General features: G+C 39.3%; 2 protein-coding genes across 2 annotated transcripts; both read left to right on the forward strand.

Annotated features, from left to right (window-relative positions):
- The first annotated feature begins 325 nt into the window (after positions 1-325).
- Positions 326-9397, forward strand: LOC140921358 (uncharacterized). The gene is made up of 7 exons (XM_073371359.1): positions 326-369; positions 2822-2908; positions 3919-4073; positions 4460-4951; positions 5607-6637; positions 7276-7318; positions 7750-9397. The coding sequence occupies exons 2-7, from the start codon at positions 2858-2860 to the stop codon at positions 7868-7870; spliced, it is 1893 nt and encodes a 630-aa protein (XP_073227460.1). The 5' UTR covers positions 326-369; positions 2822-2857; the 3' UTR covers positions 7871-9397.
- A 1028-nt stretch (positions 9398-10425) lies between these two features.
- On the forward strand, positions 10426-25182 carry LOC140921146 (uncharacterized). Its single transcript, XM_073371113.1, has 14 exons — positions 10426-10730; positions 11537-11600; positions 12662-13140; positions 13294-13485; positions 14510-14695; positions 15219-15348; positions 15928-16067; positions 16423-16656; positions 17055-17372; positions 17477-17593; positions 17939-18170; positions 19003-19193; positions 19879-20088; positions 20754-25182. The coding sequence occupies exons 1-14, from the start codon at positions 10611-10613 to the stop codon at positions 20865-20867; spliced, it is 2727 nt and encodes a 908-aa protein (XP_073227214.1). The 5' UTR covers positions 10426-10610; the 3' UTR covers positions 20868-25182.
- Positions 25183-25547: the final 365 nt, after the last annotated feature.

A 25547-nucleotide genomic window follows, 5' to 3' on the forward strand; every position in this document is an offset into this window, starting at 1 on the left:
AAAAGCTTACAAATTCAAGCGTACTCTATCACAAAACCAAGAACTTTTTTAAAGCGAAAATTTGTATGAAAATTAGTTTTCAGCTGCTCTAATACATCGTGAAAGTAAAATATCGGTTCTATCGATAGTTTTGTAGAATTTAGTGACGTCATGGTAAAACCAACAATAGGGGAGTACCCCGCCCCCTCCCCCGGGATCTACAAAATGAAACTCAAAACAATTCCTAGAAATTGGCAAAATGATATCATGCTAAAAAAATTAATTATTAATTATCATTACCCTATCAGGCATTCCTGGAACCGGTTAAAATACCCTTTCTTAATTACGCCTTCTTAATCGAACTCCACAGCTTTGAGAGCAGCTTCAAAGGTAAGAATGTGCATTTTTCTTTCCTTTTTTTCTTCTCAGATTTGAAGCGAAAGAAACAAAATTGATTTCGTAAGATGGGCATGTCCACTCAGTTTGTCGCTGTTAACTGATCACGCCAATCTCGAATGCATGCTACGGATTTATTGTTCGATCGGCCGGTTTCTTGCTGCGAAGCAAATTACGCCGTCGGAGTCATTTTTTACCTTGCATGCATTGATCTCGCACTGACGACTTTTCTTGAAGTAAAATGAACTGTGTAAGAAATCATGCTTTGATTGCAGTTAATATTAGCCGATAAATAAGAAGCTTCGTTGCCTGACGGCTAGAATTCATGATCATCAGTCTGCATTTAAATTATTTTCGCATTTCAATCGTTTACACGAGGCGAAGGAATCGTCTCAATAACTCTCGTTATAGCACTTTCTTTTTAAAAGAACTACCTGTATTGGTTTCTTGTTTAGAGATGGTCCAAGAATTTCTCGGAAATTTCTGTCGGCAATCACCGCAGCTGAGCGTTTTGTCTTCTTGACCGAAACGTGTGTGCCGCACTGATATCGGCAATTAAATAGAAAGTTCAGTGTTCAGTTCAGTCCAGTTTTTTCTTTGTTTTCTTGTTTTTTATCCTTGAAAAAAGAGACTGAATCATATTCTAGACTTCTAATAGAAAGCTTTATGAAATTTACGCTTAAAGTAGTAACATGAAAATGTGTGTGTTTTCAATCGCAACTATGATCTAAAAAAAACAATCGAAATTTCTTTTATCATCGAATAGACTGCTCGTAGTAGTCTTTTTTTTTTTCAGTCCGTCGAGTCGACGCTTGGCAAGACTCAAGGGAGAAAAATAGCTGAAAGTGGAAATGAGGACACAGGAGGAGAATGGTCTCTCTTTTCCTCTTCCCACCTCGCGTTTGCCCGTGTGACATTTCTAAGCGACTGCCGGGACTCTAATTTTCTTAGTCCCTGTTGCCCTACTGATTCCCTACTTTGTTATGAAAGGTTCCTACCCTTCACTATCCCAACTTCATCTCTGGTTATTTTTTACTTATTAGCACCCAAAGTCTTAAAATGTTTGCCACAAACCCTATAGCCGAGAAGACTAGTCATGTCCGACCTCAGCATAATCACTTTCCATATATCTGAATTGGGTATTGTCCCTTCAATTTCCAGTTTCGATTTCATATGCATCTTAGTATTCGGTATTTGTACCAAGAAATTGAAAACACCGGTGGTAATCCGTAATCTGTTCATTGGGGAAGCTGAAGAACTTCCAAAACCGCTTGATGACTTAATAAGAGACTTAACTGTTTATTTCTGATCCTAGTACTATTTCAGTAGTTTCAATAAAACAAAATAATAAGGAGTTTGGGCAATAGTCGCTTGCTTGGTTTAAAGGTGGCATGGCTAACCAATCGCCGGCCTGATGCCTCGCTTCTTTGTCCGGTGAGTTTGAAAGTGCAAGCAACCACAGTTAAAATCGAATACACCGATCTGTACATTTTTCGACATTTTCACAAACCTTCGAGAAATGAAACTGAAATGATATGGGTAGTCGGGTATTTTGAGGCGCTCCTTAACTGTTGAAAGATTAATTTGACTAATTTTTAATTTGGCTATTTTTTTTCCCCGAAATAGGCTTATCTTTTAGTTTACCGAAAGAATTTCCGGCCTCAAAATACAACGGTCACAGTCATCTACTTCATCAATTCTTGGAAAAAATTACTATGCGTTGGAGGCGGCGTCGAAAGGGGGAGAAGAGGAGGGGGAAAGTACCATGAAGCCCAGCGGGGCCACATAGTGATTTTGTTTTTATTTTTCCCTCTTCCATTTTTGTTTTTGATTTTCACTTCGCTATTTAGCTTTTCGGTTGATTTTTCAGTTTTTTTTTTTCTTTTCCGTTTTGGTTTTTAACGTTTTGATTGTCTCAGAGAAGGTTTAATTTGCGGACATTTTTCTCAGAAGAGTTTTGCGCAAGCTGAATTATTATACCATCTACTAGCCCTTCTTCGACTATAAGTTCGTGTCTTGTCAAGGTTCTGGTCGCAGTTTATAGTTCTACGCCGGTTTAATTAAATTTTATTTTTTCCATGTACAAAAGTCTTTTTGAGTTTGAGATTAGCAGGGCTTCGAGGGACGGGTATTGGTTGTGTATTGTGAAAAATAACGTTCATTTCAAAACTGAGTAGGTTGAGCGCAACTGGAACTTGGGTCTCAAACAAGGAGCCCTGATTGACACATAATTAAGCTGAGTTTGAGAATTAAGTTTATTCACGGTCAGTGGCAGATCTAGGTCTAAAAAACGTTTGCTTTTAGGCCTTTCGGGCCTCAGTTTGGTCTGAAAATATGATGGTGGGGGGGGGGGGGGTGGGGGCTCCCTAGATCCGCCCCTGACTGATTTAATTTAACGATAGATTAATTATTTTTAACATTATATATTTTTTTCACTTTATTACAGTTCCCGCAAAGTAGTCGTCAGATAACTTTTTTCAATATGGCAAATGAAGAAGAAAACGGTGCTACAGCCATGGATATTGATGGCCCGGTACTGATAATATGTAGCAATTAATGAATTCGGCTTTCGAAGGATTAGTATATATTACCCCTGATAATTTCGCTGCTGACAAAAAGGACCACCCCCGTTTTCCTCAGACAGTTGTTTTGGCATCTTAAAGACTGCAGTCGTTGATTTAATGCAGAGAGAGAACAATAGAATTTATGACGATCAGTGTATATCCACCGATGCCTCGGCTAAAACTTGCTTACCTCAGTCGATGTAGTAAAGTTCTTGATATCGATAGTGCATCGTCACCAGGAAATTTAGGAGATAAAAGTGCTGTTCAGGTCTGCAGATATAAATAGCAGATGTCATCTGTGCAGTTGTCTTCTTGCTGACTTTAGACAATATTTCGCCGTGTAACGAGTGAAATATCAACCTCGCTCCCAAGGTTGAGAGGGAACCTGGGAATGAGGTTGGTGAAATGTTTCGGCGACTGTTCACCCATTTTGTTTTTACTACCAAAACAACTCAGCCTCTTCCCCAGGTTTTCTCGGTTAACGGTTCAATATGACATTTTGGGCCACTTTTGACGTCATCGGTTCAATATGATGAATTATGCGTGAGCCAATCAGAAACGGAAAAATATTTTGAATGAATAATAATATGAAGTCGTTGTTCATGTTTCAACGGACCGAGGCTTTAATCGATGATTTTAATATGGAAAAATATATTTATATGGTCAATCGCATGGGTTCGAAATCGTCAAAAATAAGATGAATTAGTAAGGTGTTTTTAATTTTTTTTGATGTGTCCTTTAATTCTCACCAATCCGTCAACCTTGGCATAAATATCGATTGATCTATTTAAGGCGTCCTAAATTTTAAAATCTTTATAAGCGAGACCTCTCTCAGTGGATATAATTTATTTATTACGTGCATTACTTCGCCTTTGACATGTTTAATAATATAAAAACATTTTAGGAGAAAGTTGACCTGTGCAGTTGTGCTTAAATAAAATATTGCAGCATCTCTTCCTTAACTCTCTTGAAATTCTAGGCATTGGTAAAGAAGGAGGACGTCAACATTCTTATTCTGGGTGAGACTGGAGTGGGCAAGTCAACCTGGATCAATGGAATCGCCAACTATGCCAAGCATGACTCGCTCGTAGATGCTATGAATGACCCTGATTTCACTGTCTTGATTCCATCCAGGTACATATACAGTTAGCAAGTGCTTTTACATTCCAGGTTTATCAAACAAAATATCTAGTTCTTGGAAATCTAGTCGTGCTCAATCCCGCTAAACCTTAAGGCCACTTATCCGATCAGTTGTTAGCATTTGTCAAAACCACGCGTGGCTCCCTAGCTGCACTATTGAATTTGGCCAATTGATCCTAAAAAAATATCTGCTGGTCATAAAATCATAGAGATCTGGTCAAAGAAAATCGGTAAATAAGTGACAAAATAAATTCCTGTGGCATAATAAATGGCGTAACTGACAAAGGGAAAATAAAGTTTGTTCAGTGAACTCGAAGGTTAAAATGCGGACCTATAGAAATCGTTGATGTTTGTCTTTTTTTTTTGTTATGAATTCAAAGGTTTGTGTTTACCAATGAGGAAGGAGAGGCTACCGACATCGCATTTGGATCCGATACAAATGAGGTTCTTAAAAGCGGCCAGTCTGCTACCCAGTTTCCTCAAGAGTATATGATTGAGACAGACACCACAAACTTCCATCTTATTGACACCCCGGGAATTGGTGACTCTAGAGGTATTGAAAAGGACAAGGAAAATTTTGAGAACATCCTAGCCTTTCTAACCTGTTATGACAAGATTAATTCAGTCGTGGTACTTCTCAAGCCGAACAGCTCAAGACTGACCGTGGCCTTCAAGTTCTGTGTGTTAGAGCTGCTGACTCACCTTCACAAGTCCCTGGTGTCCAACATCATCTTTGCGTTCACTAACTCCAGAGGGACTTTCTACAGACCAGGAGACACCCTTCCTGTTCTGAAAGAGCTCTTAAAGGAGCATAACATCGAAATCGATCTCTCTCCGTCAAATTATTTTTGCTTTGACAACGAAGCTTTCAGGTAGGAATACGTAAACACCTTCCTTTAGTCTCGATCGCAAGACATAGAGAGGTTACCAAGAATGAGGGCATGGAATTGTCATGCAGTGGGGACGCTCGGCAGTTGCTCGGGAACGGGAACGAGCGGATTCCTTGAATTGTGCTTTGGCCGTGGAAAATTGCCAAAAGTTGGTGGTCCCATCAAAGTTGCTCAAAACGCAAAAAGTTACCAAACACAGTCTTTAGAAAGTCTACCACCTTCACACTGGCTTTACTGAATCCTCCAACTTTCAAAATATAGTAACCCTTTACTATTTTTTATTAAGCGACTTTTTTTGCCCTTTCAAGTGTAATTTTGGCAACTCTAGATCTACTGGCTGAAAGCTGTAAGTTCAGTTCGAAAAATTGTTTCCCATCCCAGTTCCTCCGTCTCCACAAAAATTGTCTTATCGATGAATTATATATATCAAAAGAATTTTGATGGCACTTAAGACACACATTCAATCCATTATTATTTTTACTATTATTATATATGTTATAAATGTATTATTATAAATATTATTATTATCATGATTATTAATTATTATTATTATTATTATTATTATTATTATTATTATTATTATTATTATTATTATCACTATTATCATCAAAGATGTATAAATTATCACCATTGACAGGTTTTTGGCCTGCAACAAGAGTGGAATTTCTTTCACATCTGAAGAAATTGACCTCTACTCAAAAAGCTGGATCAAGTCGTGCGACACAACTTGCAAACTTTTCGACCGTGTTAAAAGTATGCACCCCCACGAGACTAAGAAGACCCTGAGTTTAAATGAGGCAAGAAATTGCATAATCGCCATGAGTAAACCAATGGGTGAAGCTGTTCAACTTATTGAGAAGAATGTGAAGAAGATCAGTGATGTGAAAGAACAGTGCAAGATCCATGATGCCGACATTAGAACCTTCCAGGCCGATCTCAGGTTCAACGCCTTTGAACTGGAGGTGGTGGAGCTCGATTACCCAATGACTGTTTGTGCTCACGAAGACTGCAAGAAGTATGTACCGATTGGAAAGTCAAGGGAGATGAATACAGTTTATGAACAAATCTGCCATCATCACTGCTACCTTTCAGGAGTGCCAGTGGAAGTTACCAACAACGAACAACTTTATGGCTGTGCCGCCATGTCTGGTGGTAATTGCAAATTTTGTGAGCACAGCTACAGAGTTCACATGCATATTACCTACACTACTACCACAGTGGAGAGGGAATTCCTGTCAGATGATGCACAGCAGAAGATCATGCAGAAGTCCAACTTGAAAGCGCGAAAGGAAACTTTCATCGCAGAGCTGGAGGCAAGCATCAAGGAGCTTGAAGCTGAAAAGAAGTTCATTTATGAATGTGCCAGCTTTTTTGGTGTCTTCCTTAAGGAGAATGCCATGATTGCCTACAACGATTCCTTCGGCGAGTATCTTGACATGCTGATCAAGGAAGAAGAGGCTAAGGAGAAGCACATAAGAGACGACAAGAAGATCGCTCAGTTGAAGAATGACAAGATTACATATGAGCAGAAAAAGAAGATCATTGTGGAGAATATAAATTCCACCCCAGGAAGTAAAAGCCAAGGCCTTCCCATAGAGAAGATCTACGAAATGAGAAACAAGCTTTGTTCACTGAAGCACAATGGAAAGACCCTGCAGAAAGCTCTAGGTATGGTGCGGTGCAAATGCTGTTGGAAAGCTTTTTATTTTATCGCTAATAGACTTATTTCACTGCCTTTCTCTTTTTTCCCTCAGAGAATACTCGATCGGCAGCCTAGTCCCTAGGCGTTCTCGGCTCGGTCAATCCTGGACTCTACCGTGAGCTTTGACGTCACCAAGAGATGCCCGCTCTTTCCCAGACTTCGCGCGGACAACGGGACAAGAGAGAACGCCTAGGGACTAGGCTGCTCGATCGGCGTTATATTCCTCGCGATAGGCCTTTTGCAATAGTTGGTCACTTGATCAGCTTTCTGTAAACACTACGAAAACAATTTGTTTGAAAAATGATTTTAGTAAGGGAACTGAAGGAGCGTATTAGGTAACCTGCAAATTTTAAGCCGTATATTTCAAAAGTAGCGACTGTATAATTGGCCGACAAAAATTAAAAGAATTTGCATGGAAAAAAAATTTTGCCACTCACGGTTAAGTGGTATTCCATACAATTTTTTTTAAATTACAAACTGTCGTAAAATCTTTCCCTTATGCGCTACAGGCAACAAGAAACATCGCAGGTCACCTCCAACAGGCCTTAAGTGAAGCTCAAATATAGACAATAACTTCACTCTTTTATCTTTGATTTTTATTTAGATGGTGTTATTTCAGCAAGGAAGAGAATTCACAAAGTGGAAAGGTAAGAATTGTTTCCCTGGAAAAAGGTCTCTTGAGCCTGGCAGAAGAGAGTTTTAAATTCTATTTTCACTAATATTTTTTTGTACGGTTTTTTCTGAACTCAGAGTTTACACAAAATCCTCTGTATAGAAATTTGGGGGAGACTTCTCCTTAATTAGATTTTTATTGAAATTTAAAGGATATTCTTTCCATTTTTCAAAGGCAAACAATACAATCGATAATGAAATGATTCTAATGAGAAGAAATTTTCTAAAGCCACCTGCAGAAAGTATGAGAAGAAGAGTGTAAAAGTGTTGAAAAATTACCGACGTTATACATATGTATTTGAAGAAGTCGTTTATCTGCCTTCTTCAGCACATTAATGAAGTAATAAAGTCGTAATAAATCCAATTTAAAATATTAAAGGCGACGTCGGTCCTAATTTCATTTTAGGAGAACCAAAGTGTATGCCAAACCTGAGGAAAAGTCCTGGTGGAGAGCTGGCAAAGACTTGTTAAAGTGGCCTTTTGGGAGGAAGAATACAAGAAGCAACTATCGCATTTCTAACTTCTAAAACAAAAGGCTTAAATACTTGGATTTATGGCAGTAAAACCTTCTTTAAGGCAAATTTAAAAATGGAAAAAAAGGGGGCCTCTAGACGTTTTGTTTAAAGACACTTAGGCTTGCACCACGTTACCTAACATAGATTTAAAGCTAAATACACAGTACAGAGTACCTCCATTACGACGAACTTCATATGAAGTTAATGCAAATGAACAAAATCTATTATTCTCGATCATACTAACATTTACCCTGGCTCCAGAGGTCCGTTCTCAAAATACCTAATATGAAATAAACCGTCCTTACGGTTTGATAAGGCTCCCGAGTTATTTTTTTCTCTCGGCGCTTCGCGCCTCGTTGACACGGCTTCGCCGCAAACCATCAGTATCTTTAAGAAAAAATATCCTCCGGAACCCAGGGTAACTAGCATTAGGCTCGTCTAATTTGAAATTCGTCGTTTGACCTTGGCCTCAGTTAGAATGTTATCGTTCAACTTTTAGAACTACAGATAAACATTATCGCCAGCTAACGTTGGTATAAAACTGTTGAAATTGAAACTAATATCCTATAAGATGGACAGTTGTCGATTCTTCCAACAATGCGAAATGAGTTCTTTTAATTATTACCGACTTGGCGATATTATTAAACACCACTAATTAGTTCAAAGGATTAGTTTTTTTCTTGTTTGACAAAACCTAAAACTGCTGTTTACTTCTCGTGTCATGTCTATAGCTATCCGCTGATGAATGACTAAAGGATTTAAAATTCGTTAGAAACCTATAAGTTTCTACAAATTGCGTCAGAATTTCATTTAAGCATTTTCAACTGGGGCCAATATATCCATGCTCAAGTACTAGAAAATTTACATCTTATAGGCTATTGTAACTTAGACAAGTGATGTTTGCATTTTTCTTAAGGGTACAGGTTCACGGTAAAGCGCATGCTTAATTAAAATACTTTTTTCCAATTTGTTTTTAATTCTATCGGTTAATAATCCAACTCACATGTATCTCAGCGATCTCAGAGTGTATTTCAAGCCAGAAGTGTATTTCAGAGTAAAACGAAGAAGGATGGGGGAGTACTAAAATCGCAGAAAAAATTAGTGGATTATGCCAACACTACCAACGTTGAATCTAGTTGACCCGAAGGTTTTATTACATGGTTGATTAATTTACAGCTATTTGCAAATATTTAAATTGATCAAGTGTAAATGACTGCCAGGGGAGTGTGCAGATTGGTTCTTTGACAACATTATGACATGATCATATTGCTTGAATTGCATAGACGATACAGCATGTCCTGGCAGAAAAACAGCATTTTGACGAATGAGCATGCGCTCAACCGTAAACCTAGTCCCTTTAAGTTTCTTCGTGTGTCCCTTGATTGTATCCAATGTTGGACCAACATTGAAACATTACAGTTGGAATTCCGGTATCAGTAATTGGAAAAAAAATTGAAAGCTATAGATTAAAAGGAGGTGGCTCTTAGAGTAATACTTATTACTGAATTTATCATAAATCACAAACTATTATATTGTTAACTTAAGGCTCATATGTAATAAAAGTAACTGAATGTAAGTGGAAGTTTTGTTTTCGTTTAACCCCTTGTTCTGATCCAAATAATTAAGAATGCAGACGGTGTCGCATTTTCGTGCGCTCTTTCCGTTTTGTAGCCAGCACCGGCCGGCTGATTGATCATTTTCACTCACGTGACCAGTAGTACCGCGAATTTCCTCGGAACTTGAAAACAAAGATTTAACACGAGAACGCGTTATGCCTCCTATTCTCAGACTTTTTGTGGTTTTTTTTTTCTTTCTTTCTTTTTTTTTGTAAAGGATTTTTTAAAAGGTTTGTTTGTTTCTCGTCGAAACGACCGACCGACCGACCGACCCAAAATCAGGAAATGGACTTGAAGTAAACGAAAAAAAAAGAAAAAGAAATAAAGAAAGAGAGAGATAGAAAAGAGCATGGCCTTTAATAAACGTACATTGGAAAAGATCAGTGTGTAATAATTATCCTGTCCCAAGCCTGGTTCCACAACATGCAGTCAGTTTTATTGGACGAAGTTTTTGTGATATCTGGAACTGAATCATAATCAAGGCAAGTGTTCAGTCTCAGCCGAGGCCAGTAATTGATTGTAGACATTGTTTTCCATGAAAGAACACTATGTAAGGGGGGCTCATATAACAAAGTCCTCTGTATGACGAACGATTTTTTTTTTTTACTTTACCCCAGTAATAGTAAAATACGTGGAAAAGTACCTCGATATAACGAAAACTCGTTATAGCGAACAAATTTGGCCAGTCCCTTGGTACTTCGTTATTTCGAGGTTAAACTGTAACTATAAACATTGTTCGCACGGAACACAGTTTGACACTGCTCTTGGAAATCGCGCAACCTAATTTGAAAGTTGCGCTGACTCAGTTAAAAATAACCGTACTTCTTAGCCAATGAGGAGACAGGATAGAAAAATATAACGAACTAGACGAGATCTAGTCCAGAAAGATGGGCTCCCTGTGAAAAGATTGCACTGAATTGTGGGATATGTCTACTTCGTGTTTCCATTCAGCGGCCATTCAGCTGTTTTACAACCTGGAGGTAAAAAGTCTTTAGAATCTTGAGGTGAACCCCACTCTCAAAAAGAAATATATCGACGGGCGATCTGTCATTTGTCGTTATATGTAAGTTGCTGTTTAATCGTGAAGATGAAAATCTTCAATCAGTGATTCAAATGAGCACACGAATGAGTTAGTTATGAACGGGACGATAGCAGGAGAGCGAGACGTTCAAGACATTATTTCGAAATCAAGGGCAGAATTTGAGAGACGACGATGGATTCTTATTACCAATGTACCAGATAATGTTGACTTAGAGGTACGTAAATTGATTTTAATGATAGTAAATGATTGTAGTCACCCTTCAGCCTGGAATTTGGTTTGATCATAGTAAGCTTACCTTGGGTCCATTTTTTTGCACTATATATCTCAAGGAAACCGTCGTTAATCATGATCAAATCGCCAAAGTTTCCTTGAGCGTTGTGATGATTTCGATAGAGTTCCCTCCAGTAGCCTTATCCACAAAAGTTCTTAGTATAATAGACGCTTCTAAATAGCTTTAATAGTGCTGTCTGCTTTTTGAATCTCCTTCTCCTCCACCAATGTACCAGGCAGCTGAAATGTACAATGTGATCTACCTTGGCCTGCCTTGAGAGCTGGGGTTGGCGGGGATAGAGGAGAAGTCGATAGGGGAGGGGTGTCATGGACTGTGAGATAAAAATTGGAGTCAAATTTGCTCACCATTGAAATGGTGCTTTATAAACTCAAAAATGCTCTGCTACTTTGGAGCAAACACCAATAGATAGGTGAATATGATGGTATGTAGACATGTTTGGGGGGGAGGGGTAGGTGGGTGGTTAGGGGTTGCAATGCTGCATAACTTTGGCTCCCGTGTGACTAGAAAATCTTGTTGTTGTTGTTTTTTTTTTCATAGAAATCATGTTCTGGGAACCCCGGATTACAAGAGTTACCAGCACTTCAGGGCTCCCTTTAAGTTTTCTTAGAGCATAGCCCTCTGTAGTTTGCATTAACTGTAACAGGCATTATTTGTTACCTGTAGCAAGTTATGACCCCCTTGCATACTGCATCTCCTAGGGTGCTAACCATTAACTTTTTTGCACATAGGATTTGCGAGAAAATTTCCTTCATGGTTTTGATATCATTGATCTTAGAATTGAAAAGAATTCAGGTAAGTTTTATTGGTGCCAGAAGTAATGTGTTAGTTCACTATTCATGTAGGGCTCTAGTTTTTACTGTATAACTGAGGATGTGCCCAACTTTGGAATATGCTAGAGGTATAAACTTAAAAAAAACATGCAGATGACCCTTCACGTGGAATTGGTGTAGTTCCAATGGAATTAGTTTGATTTTTGTTGTTGCCTTGATCATTATGAATTTCCTTTTATGATCATGGGCAATTGTTACATGATAAAGGAAAGTAAGAAGCAAACTTCAGATAGATTGACACCATTTTAACCCATTCACTCCTGGAGATTTTGCCGAAAAATGCGTTTTGAAGCTAGTCAAGTGGTTTTCTGGTCACTGTCATGCTATAAAGAGCTAAAACTTACCACAAACCCGTTGACAGGTTATGCACTTCACGGCCTTGTAATCCAGATGCAAAATATAAGCTTACGAATTTCGGGCATGCGCAGAGAGCAAAATTTCGAGACAGTTTTTAGGTTTAAAAGTGACACAGCAGACTTGACTTTTACTTTTCGCTTTCTCTCCTGCCCTCTTTTTTCCTCTTGCTGGGCATTTAGTTGGGCTTCATTTTGGTGGGAAAAGTTTTTAAGAAAGCTTTTAGGATCTTAGGATTAGGTGAAAGGAAAGGTAGGTGGGCAGTGGAACAAGATTTTCATGGAAATTTTCAGGTCAATGTTACATGGCTTTTTGCCTTTTTCTCTGGTGTCCTTGACTGAATTGTGCTCATTCTGGTATGCTTTGAAAGATCTCTTCACTCTGCACAAGTTAGCGGACAAAGTTGTCCTTGACCGTTAAAAAAGATGATGTCACAGGCGGTAGAACGGACGTGGATCCATGCGGGCGGTTCTGGGCGGCTCTGGGGTGTATGGGTTAAGCTTTAAAATTTTCTTTTGAACTACAACAGGACCACTTACCAAAATTAAAACATTTCCAAGTCACTGAGGCTGGAACCATTTAAAAGTGACTGCCAAGTTTAGGTATTTTTGGAAGTCACATGATATAATAATTTTGAGTATTTGAGAGTTTCATGTCATATTCTTGCAGCCTTTGTTCTTCTTGAAACATCTGATCAAGCTCTCAGTGCCATAAACATTCTCAATGGACAAAGTTATCATGGATTCGTTGTTGGTGTGTGCCTTGCTCCCCCTAACAGCCTCCTCTTTGTTGGCAATCTACCATTTGAGTTCACAGAGGAGCAATTTCGGAACTTGATGAGCCCATTTGGACCGATAGAGAGGTTGTTGCTTGTACGCAGTATGTTCACTGGAGAAAGTAAAGGTTATGGCTTTGTAGACTACATCAACCGAGAGTCAGCAATGCAAGCGAAACAACAACTTATGAGTAAAGGTTCAAAGTATGTAGGTGGACGGATATTGAGAGTTGATTTTGCCGATGGTAATCTCCTGACATATGAAGACTTGCATTCAAAAACATTATTTGTGGACAGACTCCCTCGGGACTTTACCAATGCAGATATGTTGAGAGAATTGTTCAGTCAGAGTGGAACAGTTACATTTGCTCAGGTGTGTGTGACTCTATGTACAGGATTACTGTAGAGCCCAACATTTTAATTGACTTTGCCCGTGAATGCGTTATGTTTCAGAGTAGAAATGCATTATCTTGTACAATATCTGTACATAGATTGTTGATCTTCATCTGTTAAATTAATATGTTAGGTTGCAGTTAACAACCAAACAGGTGTGTCACGAGGATTTGCATTTGTCGATTATGTGACGGCAGAAGAAGCAGAGAGAGGGCAGAAGTCTCACAATGGTGCTGTCCTAGAGGATTCAAATATCCGTGTGGCTTATGGTACTCCAGGTAGAACTGGTGCAAGCATACTAGGTGGTCATCATGGCGCAAGTATGGTATGAACAAACATCTGAATCATGCATAGATTTTACTATCATGGTTGTGTTTCTCTCAGTTCATTCTTGAATGTGTCACATTGATCGAATACAGTGCTGCTCATTTTAGTGTAACTGAACTGAACTGAACTATTATTAATTTTTATTGTGTGCATCTTCCAAAAAGGGGTAGAGTATAGCAGGATTCTTTTTTTATTCTACTGTAGGTTTTATTTTATTTTATTTTATTTTATTTCAACTGTTGGTACCTTTGGCAATTATCGGCAGATAACTGGAACAGTGTGAAGTCAATCACCGTGTGCCTGAAGCAGTCCTTGCAGCTGATTTTCCATGCTTCAGGAATTACATGTACTATATGGCAAATGATTCAAAACAACAGAAATGTTGAAACAATTGGAAATGAGTGGGCCAGGGAACATTACTGCATGGATTAGGCCATCTGATATTACGCCATGGTGTGGTTTCGCACAATTGACCTCAAATTGCATTTGATCGCACAATTCGTTAAAAAAATGCCAGATTCAAGTAAAGAAAACAATGAATTCTAACTTTAATTAAACATTTTCCCCACATTAGTGTTATTTAAGGTGATTTACCACCAAAGAAAGCCTTGCAAGACATGTGAAACCTTCGATCGCGATATTTGGGAAGCCATTTTGATTTCAGAGACAAGCAGTGTGGTCAGCGGTGTAAGGGCTTCATGTAATATTACACAAGTGTCCTTTCTCTTTTGTGGGTCAAAATAATCGGACAAATTTAACAATGTTGTTTTAAATAGATGTTTTATTATTCCTTTACATTCAAATTGCCTGTTAAACAACATTAAAGTGGTTTTTCTCCTTTGAAGCCTGGTAAAACAATGTAAATTAGCCCTGAAAAAAATAGCATAATTTATCACATAATAGTACTATCTCATCGCACAATCTACCCTGAAAATATTGCACAATTTCTGATTTTTTTATCACACCCTATCAGATGGCCTGATGGATACCTTCAAGTTTTGTTTATGTCTATTTGATTTTAGGGAAGCCAAGGTCCTCGCCCAAGAGGTCCTTTTTCAAATGTGCCTCAAGGCGCCGATGTGATGGGTCCTAGAGGACCACCCCCTCTTATGGCACCACGTCCTCTCATGGGAGCAGAGCTGTGGCAGCAAATGCCAAGAGGCCCTTTTGGAAAATCACCCAGACCACTTATGAGACCTGGGGCTGCGGTAAGGGTTAGTGTACAATGGGTAGTTCTTTATTAGATTGATTTGCTTTTATTTGCCTCCAGTAACAGTTGTACCTACAGTGCTTTTGTTTATAAATTTATGGATTTATATGTAAGATTATGGCAATATCAAAATCCTCTAAAGAAATTATTTTATTTTTCTTTCGATTACATGCGAATAAAGCAGAAAGCGCCTACACACTTCTTGTAGTTATCGCCCACAGTTCTTGTCTCTTTTAGTAAAAAAGTAATGTTTGAAATTAAACTTATTATTTTGTTTGAAGCAAGAACTGTGGAAAGTGGACAATTATGGTCAAGACTTCCCAAATGAAGTATGCTTTTCTCTCAGACCAGATAAGAATTAACGCACAAAAGCACATAATTTGGTTGTAAATGTTTCAAAAGTAGGAAAATATACCTTTTACAGGTGAGAACTGTGGTGTAATGCAAATTAGTGAATAGGTCATGTGCAGACAGTGATTTTGTTTCTAAATAAACATGTACAGTGTATTTTTATTTAACAGGGTCCAAGGCCCATGATGGGTAGAGCAAGAGGGCCCTCCACGGGTGGACCAAGGCACACTCTGCTTGGTCATGGACCCAGGCCCCTTCTGGGGAGGCCTGTGGGCCCCAGACCACTGATGAGACCTGCAGGTACAGTCAATCATGTAAACTTTGTGACAACAACTGCATAGTGATTTTATTGTATCAAAGTACATTATTCTCATACCCATGGCTGTCATTAAGAGATGGGGGCCAGGGATTTCCCCAGCTACTATAAATGTGAACCCCGCTACTTTTATTGGAAAATAGAAGAAAAATAGAACCGAAAGTAACCCCTAGCTGTTTAATTCCCCACCTACTTGTTGTTTTTACACAGCAAATTGAAATCTTGGTGACAACCCTGCATACCATCTATTGCCATCTATCATAAAAATTTCTTTTGATACATCTACCCTTAGGACGATTATGGTTTAAAATTTAGAATTTTTTCTTAGGCAATCATTTCCTTTATTTTCAAATTATATGGCAATATTGTTATTTTTATGTCACAATCAAGACTGCAGTCTACAAAGATAAATTCTAAGGGAGCTTAGTGCCCTGAACATGGAAGTTCCAGGGTACCCAGGATATAGTTTTTATGAAAAAAACTGTGATTCCCTGAGATCTCCTGTGAGCAGAAACAAGGTGCAAAGGGGCCACCATGTCCTGACAATATACTTTTTTGTACAGGTCCTAGAGGCTTTGTTGGTATGGGTGTAGGAGGCCCCCCTGGAAGACCAATGGGACCAAGGGTTGCAGTAACCCAGCCACCACGACCATTAATGGACTTTGGAGATCAGACAGTGTTCTCCTCTCCTGACCAGATGCAGGTGTGTATCATACCAACTACATGTCTATACTTGCAAAAATGCAGGAGACACTGCAACTTATACTTAACCCTAAATGGTTTTCTTTTTGAGACTGCATGAGATTCATGCCTCTCCTACCCTTTTCAAGATTGCAAGGATTCCAAGATCCTTATATTATTTTGTAAGGATTTTGTGTTCAAGGTACATTTAAGTTACAGGTGTGTGGAAGGGTTTTGAAACAAAATTGTAAGTGTCTCAATCTTTGTGCAACTGTAGACATTGCTCACCTGAAATTTCTTCTGTTATTACTGTGCTTTCTTTAATAAATCCTCTACTGTATATTTTTCAAAACAACACCTTTTTTCTCTTTTATTAGGCAGTTACAGCTGTTGCCGAACCTCCTCAGCAGTATGCAGGTGATTCACTACCCACCTTGATGGGTGAAGCAGTCAATTCCTTCCCTCTGGCATCCGATCCAGCAGCATTTGGTCAGACAGTTCAAACAGCCATTGCTCAGCCACAGGAAGCATTTGTGCAACCGGCACCACAACAGGGAATGATGGTTCCTTCTCAACCTCAACCTGGTACTAGACCAGCTGTCCCTCAAATGGTGGGTCTGGCAAAATTGTAGTTAATTCTTTCAGTCCAAGAGATAGAGATATAGATGGTGGGGACAGGGAGAGTAGTAACAAGGTAAAAAGTACAATTGCTTTCCCAACACTTTTGACCATGATTGTACAGCCCTTCAATTTAGAAGTAATTTTGTGTTGTTATAACTACTATTTATTTGGCATGTAGTTGTAACTTTCAAGGCTGTGGACAAAGTTTTGAAGGATGAAAAATTCTAAACAGAACTTTTCACATGCTGCCATATGTTTTGTTTACATTTCTAAATTTTGAGTCCTAAAGTGTGACCATTGACAAAACCTCTTCAGCTATAATTTTAAATCATTGATAAAATAGACATTATTTTTGTAAAAGGATGTTTTTCTTCCTCTTGAAAACCAGGTTCAAGTGCAGCCAATTCCTGGTACGCCACCTGTCGCCACTGGTACCTTGCCCACAGCAACTCAGACTCAAATGGCGGTAGTTCCTCAAGCGCAGTCATCAGTCTTGATGCCTACTCAACAACACATCCCAAATAATCAAGTACTATATGCTGCACCTGGCGCAATACCAATACAGGGTGTGGTCCCTCAAGTGGTGGCACAGAATCCACTTCAGTACCAGCCTGGCATGGTAGCAACAACTCCTGGTGTTCCTGTTGCTGGACAAGTGGATGTTAATACAGCTTCATCGTATGGTGTACCTGCAGTACAACCAGTGGTAAGTGTCACGTACAGAAGGCCTTCCCTTGAATTCAGCACTGACATTATTATCCCTATGTCATTGATAGTTCCTCTTGTTTGATATAAATCTTTTCCTTGTAGGCACAGGGAGACCCATCTGCTAATGCAACAGTCAGCTCTGGGTATGTTGTGATCTCGGCAGACTCAACCCAACAAAGTGGATTCTACACACCACAAGATGCCCAGTCTTACCCTGTGGTAACAATAATTATGCATTATCATTTTTTTGGCATTTTATACTGTCAAAATAGTAGCTTAAATATATGATGAAAACATTGTCCTACATGTAATAAGCAAAAATTAAACAAATTACATTTTTGTGGTAATGCTCGAGAAAGGACTGTATTTGTAATGGAAACATTTTGTTTATGAGGGTATTAACGAAGCACAATCATTAATAATTTTTATACTTGAAATTCAGGATGGTCTCCAGAATAATATGAAATGTCTGATTCTCAGTTTTGTTGTAGATGTTGATAATAACTTTCCTTTGTGGTGGAATTTCGAAGTAAATAATGTATATGTCTATGTTGTTGTTTTCAGCCCCAATTTACTTTGGCAGGACAGACTGCTGTACAACAGCCATTAGTCCAGATACCTGCCAGTGTCCCTTCAGGAACTGTACTGCAGGCTCAAGCACCATCCTCACAGCCTTCTGCTGTTCCCATGGTATCACCACAAACTCAACAATACCAGTGGTACCAACAGGTCACCCCTGTTGTCAGTAATCCAGCAGTGTCCACTCCGCAGTTGCTTCAAAACACCTCTTTTCAAGGTAGACAACAGCTCGCCGAAAGTATGCAAGTACTTTTGCTGTACTGTTATAGGCTGAGTTTTAACTTTGGAAAAATGGGAGTTCTTGAGACCTCAGAAGTGCTTCTTTATGGCTCTTGCCTCAAACCAGCATATTACTAACACTCCAACCCTATTATATAATTTTTTTAAATTGGGCATAGATTATAGTGATTAAAATGGTTTGAAGAATGATTAGCAAATCTCGTGGCTTTTCTTCTTACAAGAGAAAGCTATAAGAAGCTCTAGCTTTGTGAGCCATCATAATTTCTATGGCTTGTGAAAAGAGAAAGTTATTTAAGCTCTTGCTTTCTCAGCCATCGGCTATCTTTGGCTTATCTAGCCTGCGAGCAAGCTCTCTGGGGCGCTCTGTTGGCCGGGCGGTAAAAGGAAGGAGAGCTTTCAACTACGTCTCTAGCATTTGAATATCTGCATTGAAAAAGTCAATGCAAAATGCCGATTGGCAGAGATGACATTAGTAATGACGTCAGTACCCTTGGCTCATGTTTTTCAATGTTTGTTTACATTCTTGCTCATTTCCACTTTGTGCTGATTGGCAGAAATCTGACAGCTCAGTCGACAGAGAGCCACAGGGAAATGGAATTCAAATTCCAGAGACAGTTGCAAGCTCTCCTTCCTTTTCCCGCCCCGCCGCCAGAGCGCCCCAGAGAGCTTGCTCACAGGCTATGGCTTGTCAATGAATGACAACATTATTTTTGGTTGTCATCAGCAGACTCAAAAGTTTGAACTACATCTCATCTAAGGTCCAAAGAAATTATTAAGCATACTTGCTAATACTAAAAATAAAACATTGTTTACGTCTTTAGGAGGGACCCAGTGGCCTCAAGGGGAACAAGTGGCCACGCCACAACCTTTAATGACTGTCCAACCCGGCACTGTTTATGGACAGTACCCACAACAGACTCCACAGTATCAGATACAGCAACCACAGCAGACAGCAGCAGTGCCATCAGTTGATACAGTGGTTTATTATCAACAACCACAGGTATAGATGTGGATGTTACTGCATTTCTTGGGAAATGTGCAAGATTTTTTGCGATTTGATGCGCATTTTCCTGAGCATTACTATAGTCACTGATTTTGAGCTAAGCTAAGATTTTTCATCAAGGATTAATAAAAACATAAAAAAGGATGAGGCCAAAATTCAGCCATCTTGCTTAAGCAAGCATGGTCAATTAAGTAGGAAATCTGCAGTGGCCAATCAGAGCGTATGATTCACTTCACTTCATAAATGTGTATTCTATTTATTTAATCACTTCCACCATATGGTGTGGAACACATAACGGAGTGGGGCTCCAATTTAATTGTGTTCTTACAGATAACCCACCCAACCCAGGAGAGGTTGGCCACACCACCAGGGTCTACGTACCGCGTCCTCTACTCTTTTCAAACAATGGTGTGGGTTCGTTTACATCCCACAAGAACCAGATAAGTGAAAGTGCTGTGAGGTGGAACCTACAGTTTTTCAACCTTATCCATAAAGACTAGAAAGTCTAACCGTTTGCAGGTGTCATTGCAAAGGCAGCTTTTTCTCCTCAGTTATTTTTCAGACCCTGAGTGTTGGTCCGGCGAGGGTTTCAACCCACGACCTCCAACTCAGCAGTCCGACGCTCTGCCAACTGAGCTAACCAGCTAACTAATATTGTAAACATCTATTCCATATTCAATAGATGCAACCACAACAACAGCAGCAACAGCAGCCAGGTGTGATACCCAATCTGATGGATACTGCACCAGGAGCTCCACAGCCAGGGTTCCCTTCCGTTACCCTAGCAACAGGAGTCCCTACTAATACGCTTCCTATGTTCCCTAATGCCAGTGTAGCACCTCAACATTCTGCCCCTCCGGTGGTGTACAATAGTGCACAAGCATCACAGCTGGTGAGTAAAAGAAGGCAAAACTGTCCAGTACTCAGATTGGCAACTGTGCTGGATTGTTTCAGTATTATTCCAAACATTTAAGGAGGGCAGCAAGGCAGAAGACCAGGGGCCCTTTTCTCGAAATTCCTGGTAGTAAATTTTTATGCCTGTAGATGCAAAACCCTTTCAATTTTTAATAGTAGCAAAAGGAAAAAAAATATATTGATTTTGTCTTGTAAAATCTTACGAAATAAATAGTAGCGAGCAAACATTCTGCCAAAATGGTTTTATTTCCATACGATTTCATCCACAGATTTTAAAGTAAGGCCTCACCACAACCTAGAATGATATCCTCTCTGGCCATAACGTGGTCCAAGAGTGAAACGGTTGAAGGAAAGCTAATGAGTTCTAAAATGTCTGGTTTTATCCTAAAATTCAAACACTAAAATCTGATTTGCTAACTTAGTATAATGTCATGACGTGAATTCCAATGTCAACTGCTTTTTAAATCTTTAATGCAAACATCACTCTTACTTGATACGGAGCTAGAAAAGTTTGGGAGGTTTTGGGAAACGGGCTCCTGATGAGAAGCAGCTTAGAGACATCCTTCAAGGAATTTCAGTAATATTTTCCTTAATTTTAAAGCTGATAATGCAAAAATAATGAACATCTGATGCTTTACAAAGGTTGCCGGACCAGGTGGGCCTCCACAGTTGAGTCAGAAGAGAGCTGCTGATGGAGATCCTGGACAGCAAGGACCAGCCAGCTTCTATGATGCTAACAAACGACTGCGATTCTAGGAGTGGTGACAGTGAATAATAATTCTTCATATAAGCCAATTCCATAATGTATTTTCTTGTCATGTCATGTATTGAGCCATAGGTCATGATAATAGCGATATTTTAAAGTCATACGTAGTACTGATAAGCCCTTACAAGTTAATTCGTCAAGTACTTGGATGCCTATCTAAACAGAAACCAAGGGTCCTAGCCACATGTTTTCTTACTGAACTATTGCTTGGTCATCTCTCCATTACCCTTGAATCTCATATTCTAGTACAAATATACCGTAAAATTCCGAAAATAAGCCCCTCCAAATACAAGCCCCCCAAACCGGTAACGCCAAAAACCCTCCGTTAAATCGCCCCTCCAAATATAAGCCCCCCGGGGGCTTATACTTGGAAAATTGCCCGCAAATACAAAGTAAAACAAAGCAAAAACGGTAAATTTACTTCCAACTATATGGCTAGCCCAATCGATTTTGAAACGCAAATTTCCCTCCGTAAATAAGCCCCTCCAAAAATAAGCCCCTCAAAAAGGGCCTTTGAAAAATATAAGCCCCGGGGCCTATTTTCGGAATTTCACGGTACTCCCTTTCCTATTTCTCACAGAATTAATACGTTTTTGTAAGCATTAGTGTATAAAAACCAAGAGACTCATCAACTTTTAGGGTGTTCACTTCGGCTAAAGTATCTTTATTTGTTATAACCACGTCATAACAAGTTTAATACGACACTAACCACTACTGAATCTTCAAAGTTACGAGGTCATTAACCTCTCAAGCTCATGGATACTTAATGAAGAGAAAACAAACGAAATCAAACGGTGTGCGAAATTTTGCTTAAATTTCCTTTAAGAGTTATTGATCATTTGACAAGTTGTGTTAAACACAAGACTCAATGTTTCATCTAGTAACCATATGTTCCAAAGTCTGTTTTAAAAAATTGTGCTGCGACTGCGGCTGTACTACATCAAATACGAGAGAGAAAGTTTCGTTTGTTTTCTCGTCGTGAATTACTGATGGTTTAAAGAAAACCAGTCGATGAATACTTCACATACTGTAAGAAAGCTGGCTGCTTTTAGTTAGTTGCTTGTCTAAATACTACATGTAGTTGAATTAAATAGCAACTAGTCGGTCGTATCAGACAGATAAACACTTGTTTTCCAAGTCTTATTAGAGCAGTTTTCTAGTGTTGGAAGTCGTTTTACGTGTTGTTTGTTTTTGCTCAATTACACTTGTCCAGTCGCCTTAACATTTTGCGCCACTCTTTCTAAGGTTTAGAGCCAGCTTCTTGAACTTGATCCAGCTTCTATCGGTACACTTAATTACATGCAAGTACTGGGTTATTACGAGAGATTACTCTGGATGTACAACACTTTTACATTTCAAAATCGCTCTAATACGTAGTATTCAATGCTAAAATGATATTGCCCCTACTTAAATGATTCATTTGCTCTTAGGCTAAGTACCGTTTTACTCGTGTTTTAAATTTTATTTTTCATTGTACCAAACTGATTATCATTCATTACCATACTAAGCAGCAAAGAAAAATAGATTTTTTTGCTAAGGACATGGATGAACCACGACGGTAAGCACTTAATAACGAAAAATGTGCTTGAAATAAGAGGAATAACATTATTTGTGTACTGAGAAAAAGCTTCATGGAGTTGTTACCGTCAATGCCCCCCCACCGATTATGAGGTTATGTTAACATGTTACAACTTAATGTAGAACCATTACCATTAGCCTGCGAAAACATCCGTTTCTCCTCGCTCTTCGCCACAGGGGAAGTTTCGCGTGGAGAAACCTCTGCGACTCAGCGACAGAAATTGCATACCGATGACGTAAAATCTGTCCGAAATCCGGTCAGAAGCGCTGATTGGCCGACGGAGTAGTTACATTGTTTTAGCTATTGTTTAAGAATGACAGATATAATACAAAAGGCCACAAAGGTCAAATGTAAACGCGAAGAATCTCTAACAAAACAGTCAATATTTGTAGAATATAGTGTTCTCTAGAAGAAGCATTTGAGTTTTGCTGGAGCTCGTTGGCTCATGAACACAACACTTTACCAAAATCGACCAGAAGACACGTAGAATTCAGAAAATTGGACAATATTATATTTGGAATCCCATAATTAAAAGTTTATCATGTAAACTTGTAATTTGCGTCATCAGTATGGAATTTCTGTCGCTGAGTCGCAGACGTTCCTCCTCGCGAAAGTCCCCACCGGCGAAGAGCGAGGAGAAACGGATGTTTTCGCAGGCTACATTACCATGATAATTCATGTAACAATTAAGAGCTCTTTTCAATCGACTATCGAAGTCGTAGTTTTTATCTCTTGAGATTCAATTACTGTCCCACGTGATTGGCTGAAAAATCTCGCGCCACTTCCTCAACCAATCAGAAGTAAGGCAAAACCAACGGTGACTTTGTGCCGCATGCGCCTTCCCGCGCTTGATACCGGCTATGTATTTTTCCACTGGCACTGGGTGAATGCACTTTCTTCCTTAGTTTTGATTGGTCATTGGATTGGCGTTTGTTGTGAATGGTTCTAGTTTTACAACACGTGATTGAAAGCCACGTGGTTATATACCCACAAAATGTTTTACAAAGAACACGACCTCTAGTAGCAGGATGGATAGTGTTATTGGTGTACCATCTTTTTCGTTGTAATGTAATGTGACCATTATATGACAGTAAACACTTTACTTGTTTAACTAAAAAGGGAAATTTCCATGAGATCATAGTCATAGACCATGCAAGTGTGTAGCAGTAATCATGTAATACCCATGCCAAATAAACAAATCAACCTTCGTCCAGATGCCAATTCTCTGACAACAAGAGAAATTAACATGTTTACGCCCAAGTACATCGGAATACACGAAAAACAAGACCACTTAGTGCAAGTGGCAGTTGAAAGGTAGGTGATGGAGACCTTCATGAACCGACAACTTGAAAGTTTACATGGGAGAATGCACCATAGGTTCCCACAAATGAGTATTCTCCTCGCGATCATGTTCCTGGATAAACTTGCTGTAGTGCTGATGGTGACAATTAATTAGGGTCCAATCTGGCATTAACGACCAAATCGGGTTGAAAAAGTTTAACAATATCTATTACAAAAAGACTGAAGGCCAGTTTCTATTACCCAGCTTTTATCCTGCAACGTCTACCATCTCCCAACGCAAAAAGCTTTCCTTGTAGATTTCTAACCTTATGTGGCTCTGCATATTGATATCCAACCCTTGCCGCCTTCTGTCATTGACACCGCCTTCCTTGATGTGAAAACCGTCGAACCTTGTATGTCCACATCGTGTTTGATCAAAGAACCACGATACATGTTCTGCTTAGTTCCCCGCCACCCAACCCCCCCCCCCCCCCCATCTGGGTTGGAAAGATCCATCATCATTGTCCTGGGGTCTTTCTACCCCCCCTCCAATTCCCTCCGAAATATTAGCGATTTTCTAAGAATTTTTGCAAATTTTCAAGCGTGCGTAACAAGGGCAGATGCACAGAGGCCCCAACATTACAATAGAATTACGAAAAATAAAGAAAATAATAATAATATAAGTTTGTCACTGAGGCACGTTTTGTAGCGGCCCTTATAACGAGCTGTCAGCGGGTGCGAGGTCTGGAACCGAGAATTTTACTGGAGTTCATTAGACGGTTGGAATACTTGTCACGAACCCCTCGAAATTCTCTATTTTCATCGGCCTATGTAAACACCTCTGCTACTGTATTTAGAGCTAGGGACATTGGGGCATTCGTCTATTGTTTCGTTAGCTTATTTAACAATCCCTTCTGAGAACTTCGTAGTTGTAGCCTGTGTGGCAGGTGCCAATTGGATTTTTTTTTTAGATTTTAATTATCGTGCGTCCTCGAAATTTTTCCCTAAAAAACCCTGCCTGCTAAGCAGGCTACGAAGTTGGAGTGGCAGTAAAACCTTCGAAGGGGTTGTTCTGAAGTCAGATCATGTTATTATTGTTATCGATTTTTGAAAGGTTTGTTTTCTCTGAGCCTAACTTGAACCTAAGTAAACTGTAACCTAAATGTGTGCATGGCTGGGGGCGAAAGCTTCCCAAGACTGCTTGTTCCGCGTAAGAGTGGGTAAGATGTAGGTTGCTTTGTTCCTTTGGTTCACTGCTTATCAGAGATTACTTCCAGCGTTGGTTAGATCACTGAGTCCTTCTTTTCGTCTTCACGGTTAAGCTTAAAAAATCATTTCTTTTTCATTTATTTCAGAGACAAGTATTGGATGCTGGCGTGAAGGATGGGTATTTTTTTTGCTTTTTTTTTTCTTCTTTGCAGTTTCTTCAATAAAACTCTAACATGAACAAGGAATATTAAGTGTCATTTTTTATCTGTGTACCTATCGTTGGCTTTTGATCGTATTCTCGAAGTATGAGAGATGCTAACTAGTCCTTCATTAGCCCGTACATTGTAGGCCTTTTTCAGTCGGGTCTGGTCCAGTGTAAATTGTGACGACGCTGGGTTAAGCAAAAAAGGCCTGATACACGCAAGCATGCGCACTGGCAGGGTGGGCGCGTGATCGAACCAGAAAGACGGACGAAACTACAGGCCTGGTGAAAGAGTTAAGCTATGCCAACCATTACCACTGTGGAAACTATTTTGTTGACTTTGAGGCGATTGCGTACACAATTTCTGTTGGTCAATTTCCCTTTTTTCTTCAATTCTCC

Source organism: Porites lutea, chromosome 12, assembly GCF_958299795.1.
Source record: "Porites lutea chromosome 12, jaPorLute2.1, whole genome shotgun sequence".
Classification (NCBI taxonomy): Eukaryota; Metazoa; Cnidaria; class Anthozoa; order Scleractinia; family Poritidae; genus Porites; species Porites lutea.

Bases quoted from the DNA above. Each gene is read 5' to 3' on its own strand.
- LOC140921358 (XM_073371359.1), top strand. From the start codon at position 2,858: ATGGCAAATGAAGAAGAAAACGGTGCTACAGCCATGGATATTGATGGC. The intron at 2,909-3,918 runs GTACTGATAATA...TTGAAATTCTAG, and splicing joins CCATGGATATTGATGGCCCG to GCATTGGTAAAGAAGGAGGA. The intron at 4,952-5,606 runs GTAGGAATACGT...CACCATTGACAG, and splicing joins TTTGACAACGAAGCTTTCAG to GTTTTTGGCCTGCAACAAGA.
- LOC140921146 (XM_073371113.1), top strand. From the start codon at position 10,611: ATGAACGGGACGATAGCAGGAGAGCGAGACGTTCAAGACATTATTTCG. The intron at 11,601-12,661 runs GTAAGTTTTATT...ATATTCTTGCAG, and splicing joins TAGAATTGAAAAGAATTCAG to CCTTTGTTCTTCTTGAAACA. The intron at 17,373-17,476 runs GTAAGTGTCACG...TTTTCCTTGTAG, and splicing joins TACCTGCAGTACAACCAGTG to GCACAGGGAGACCCATCTGC.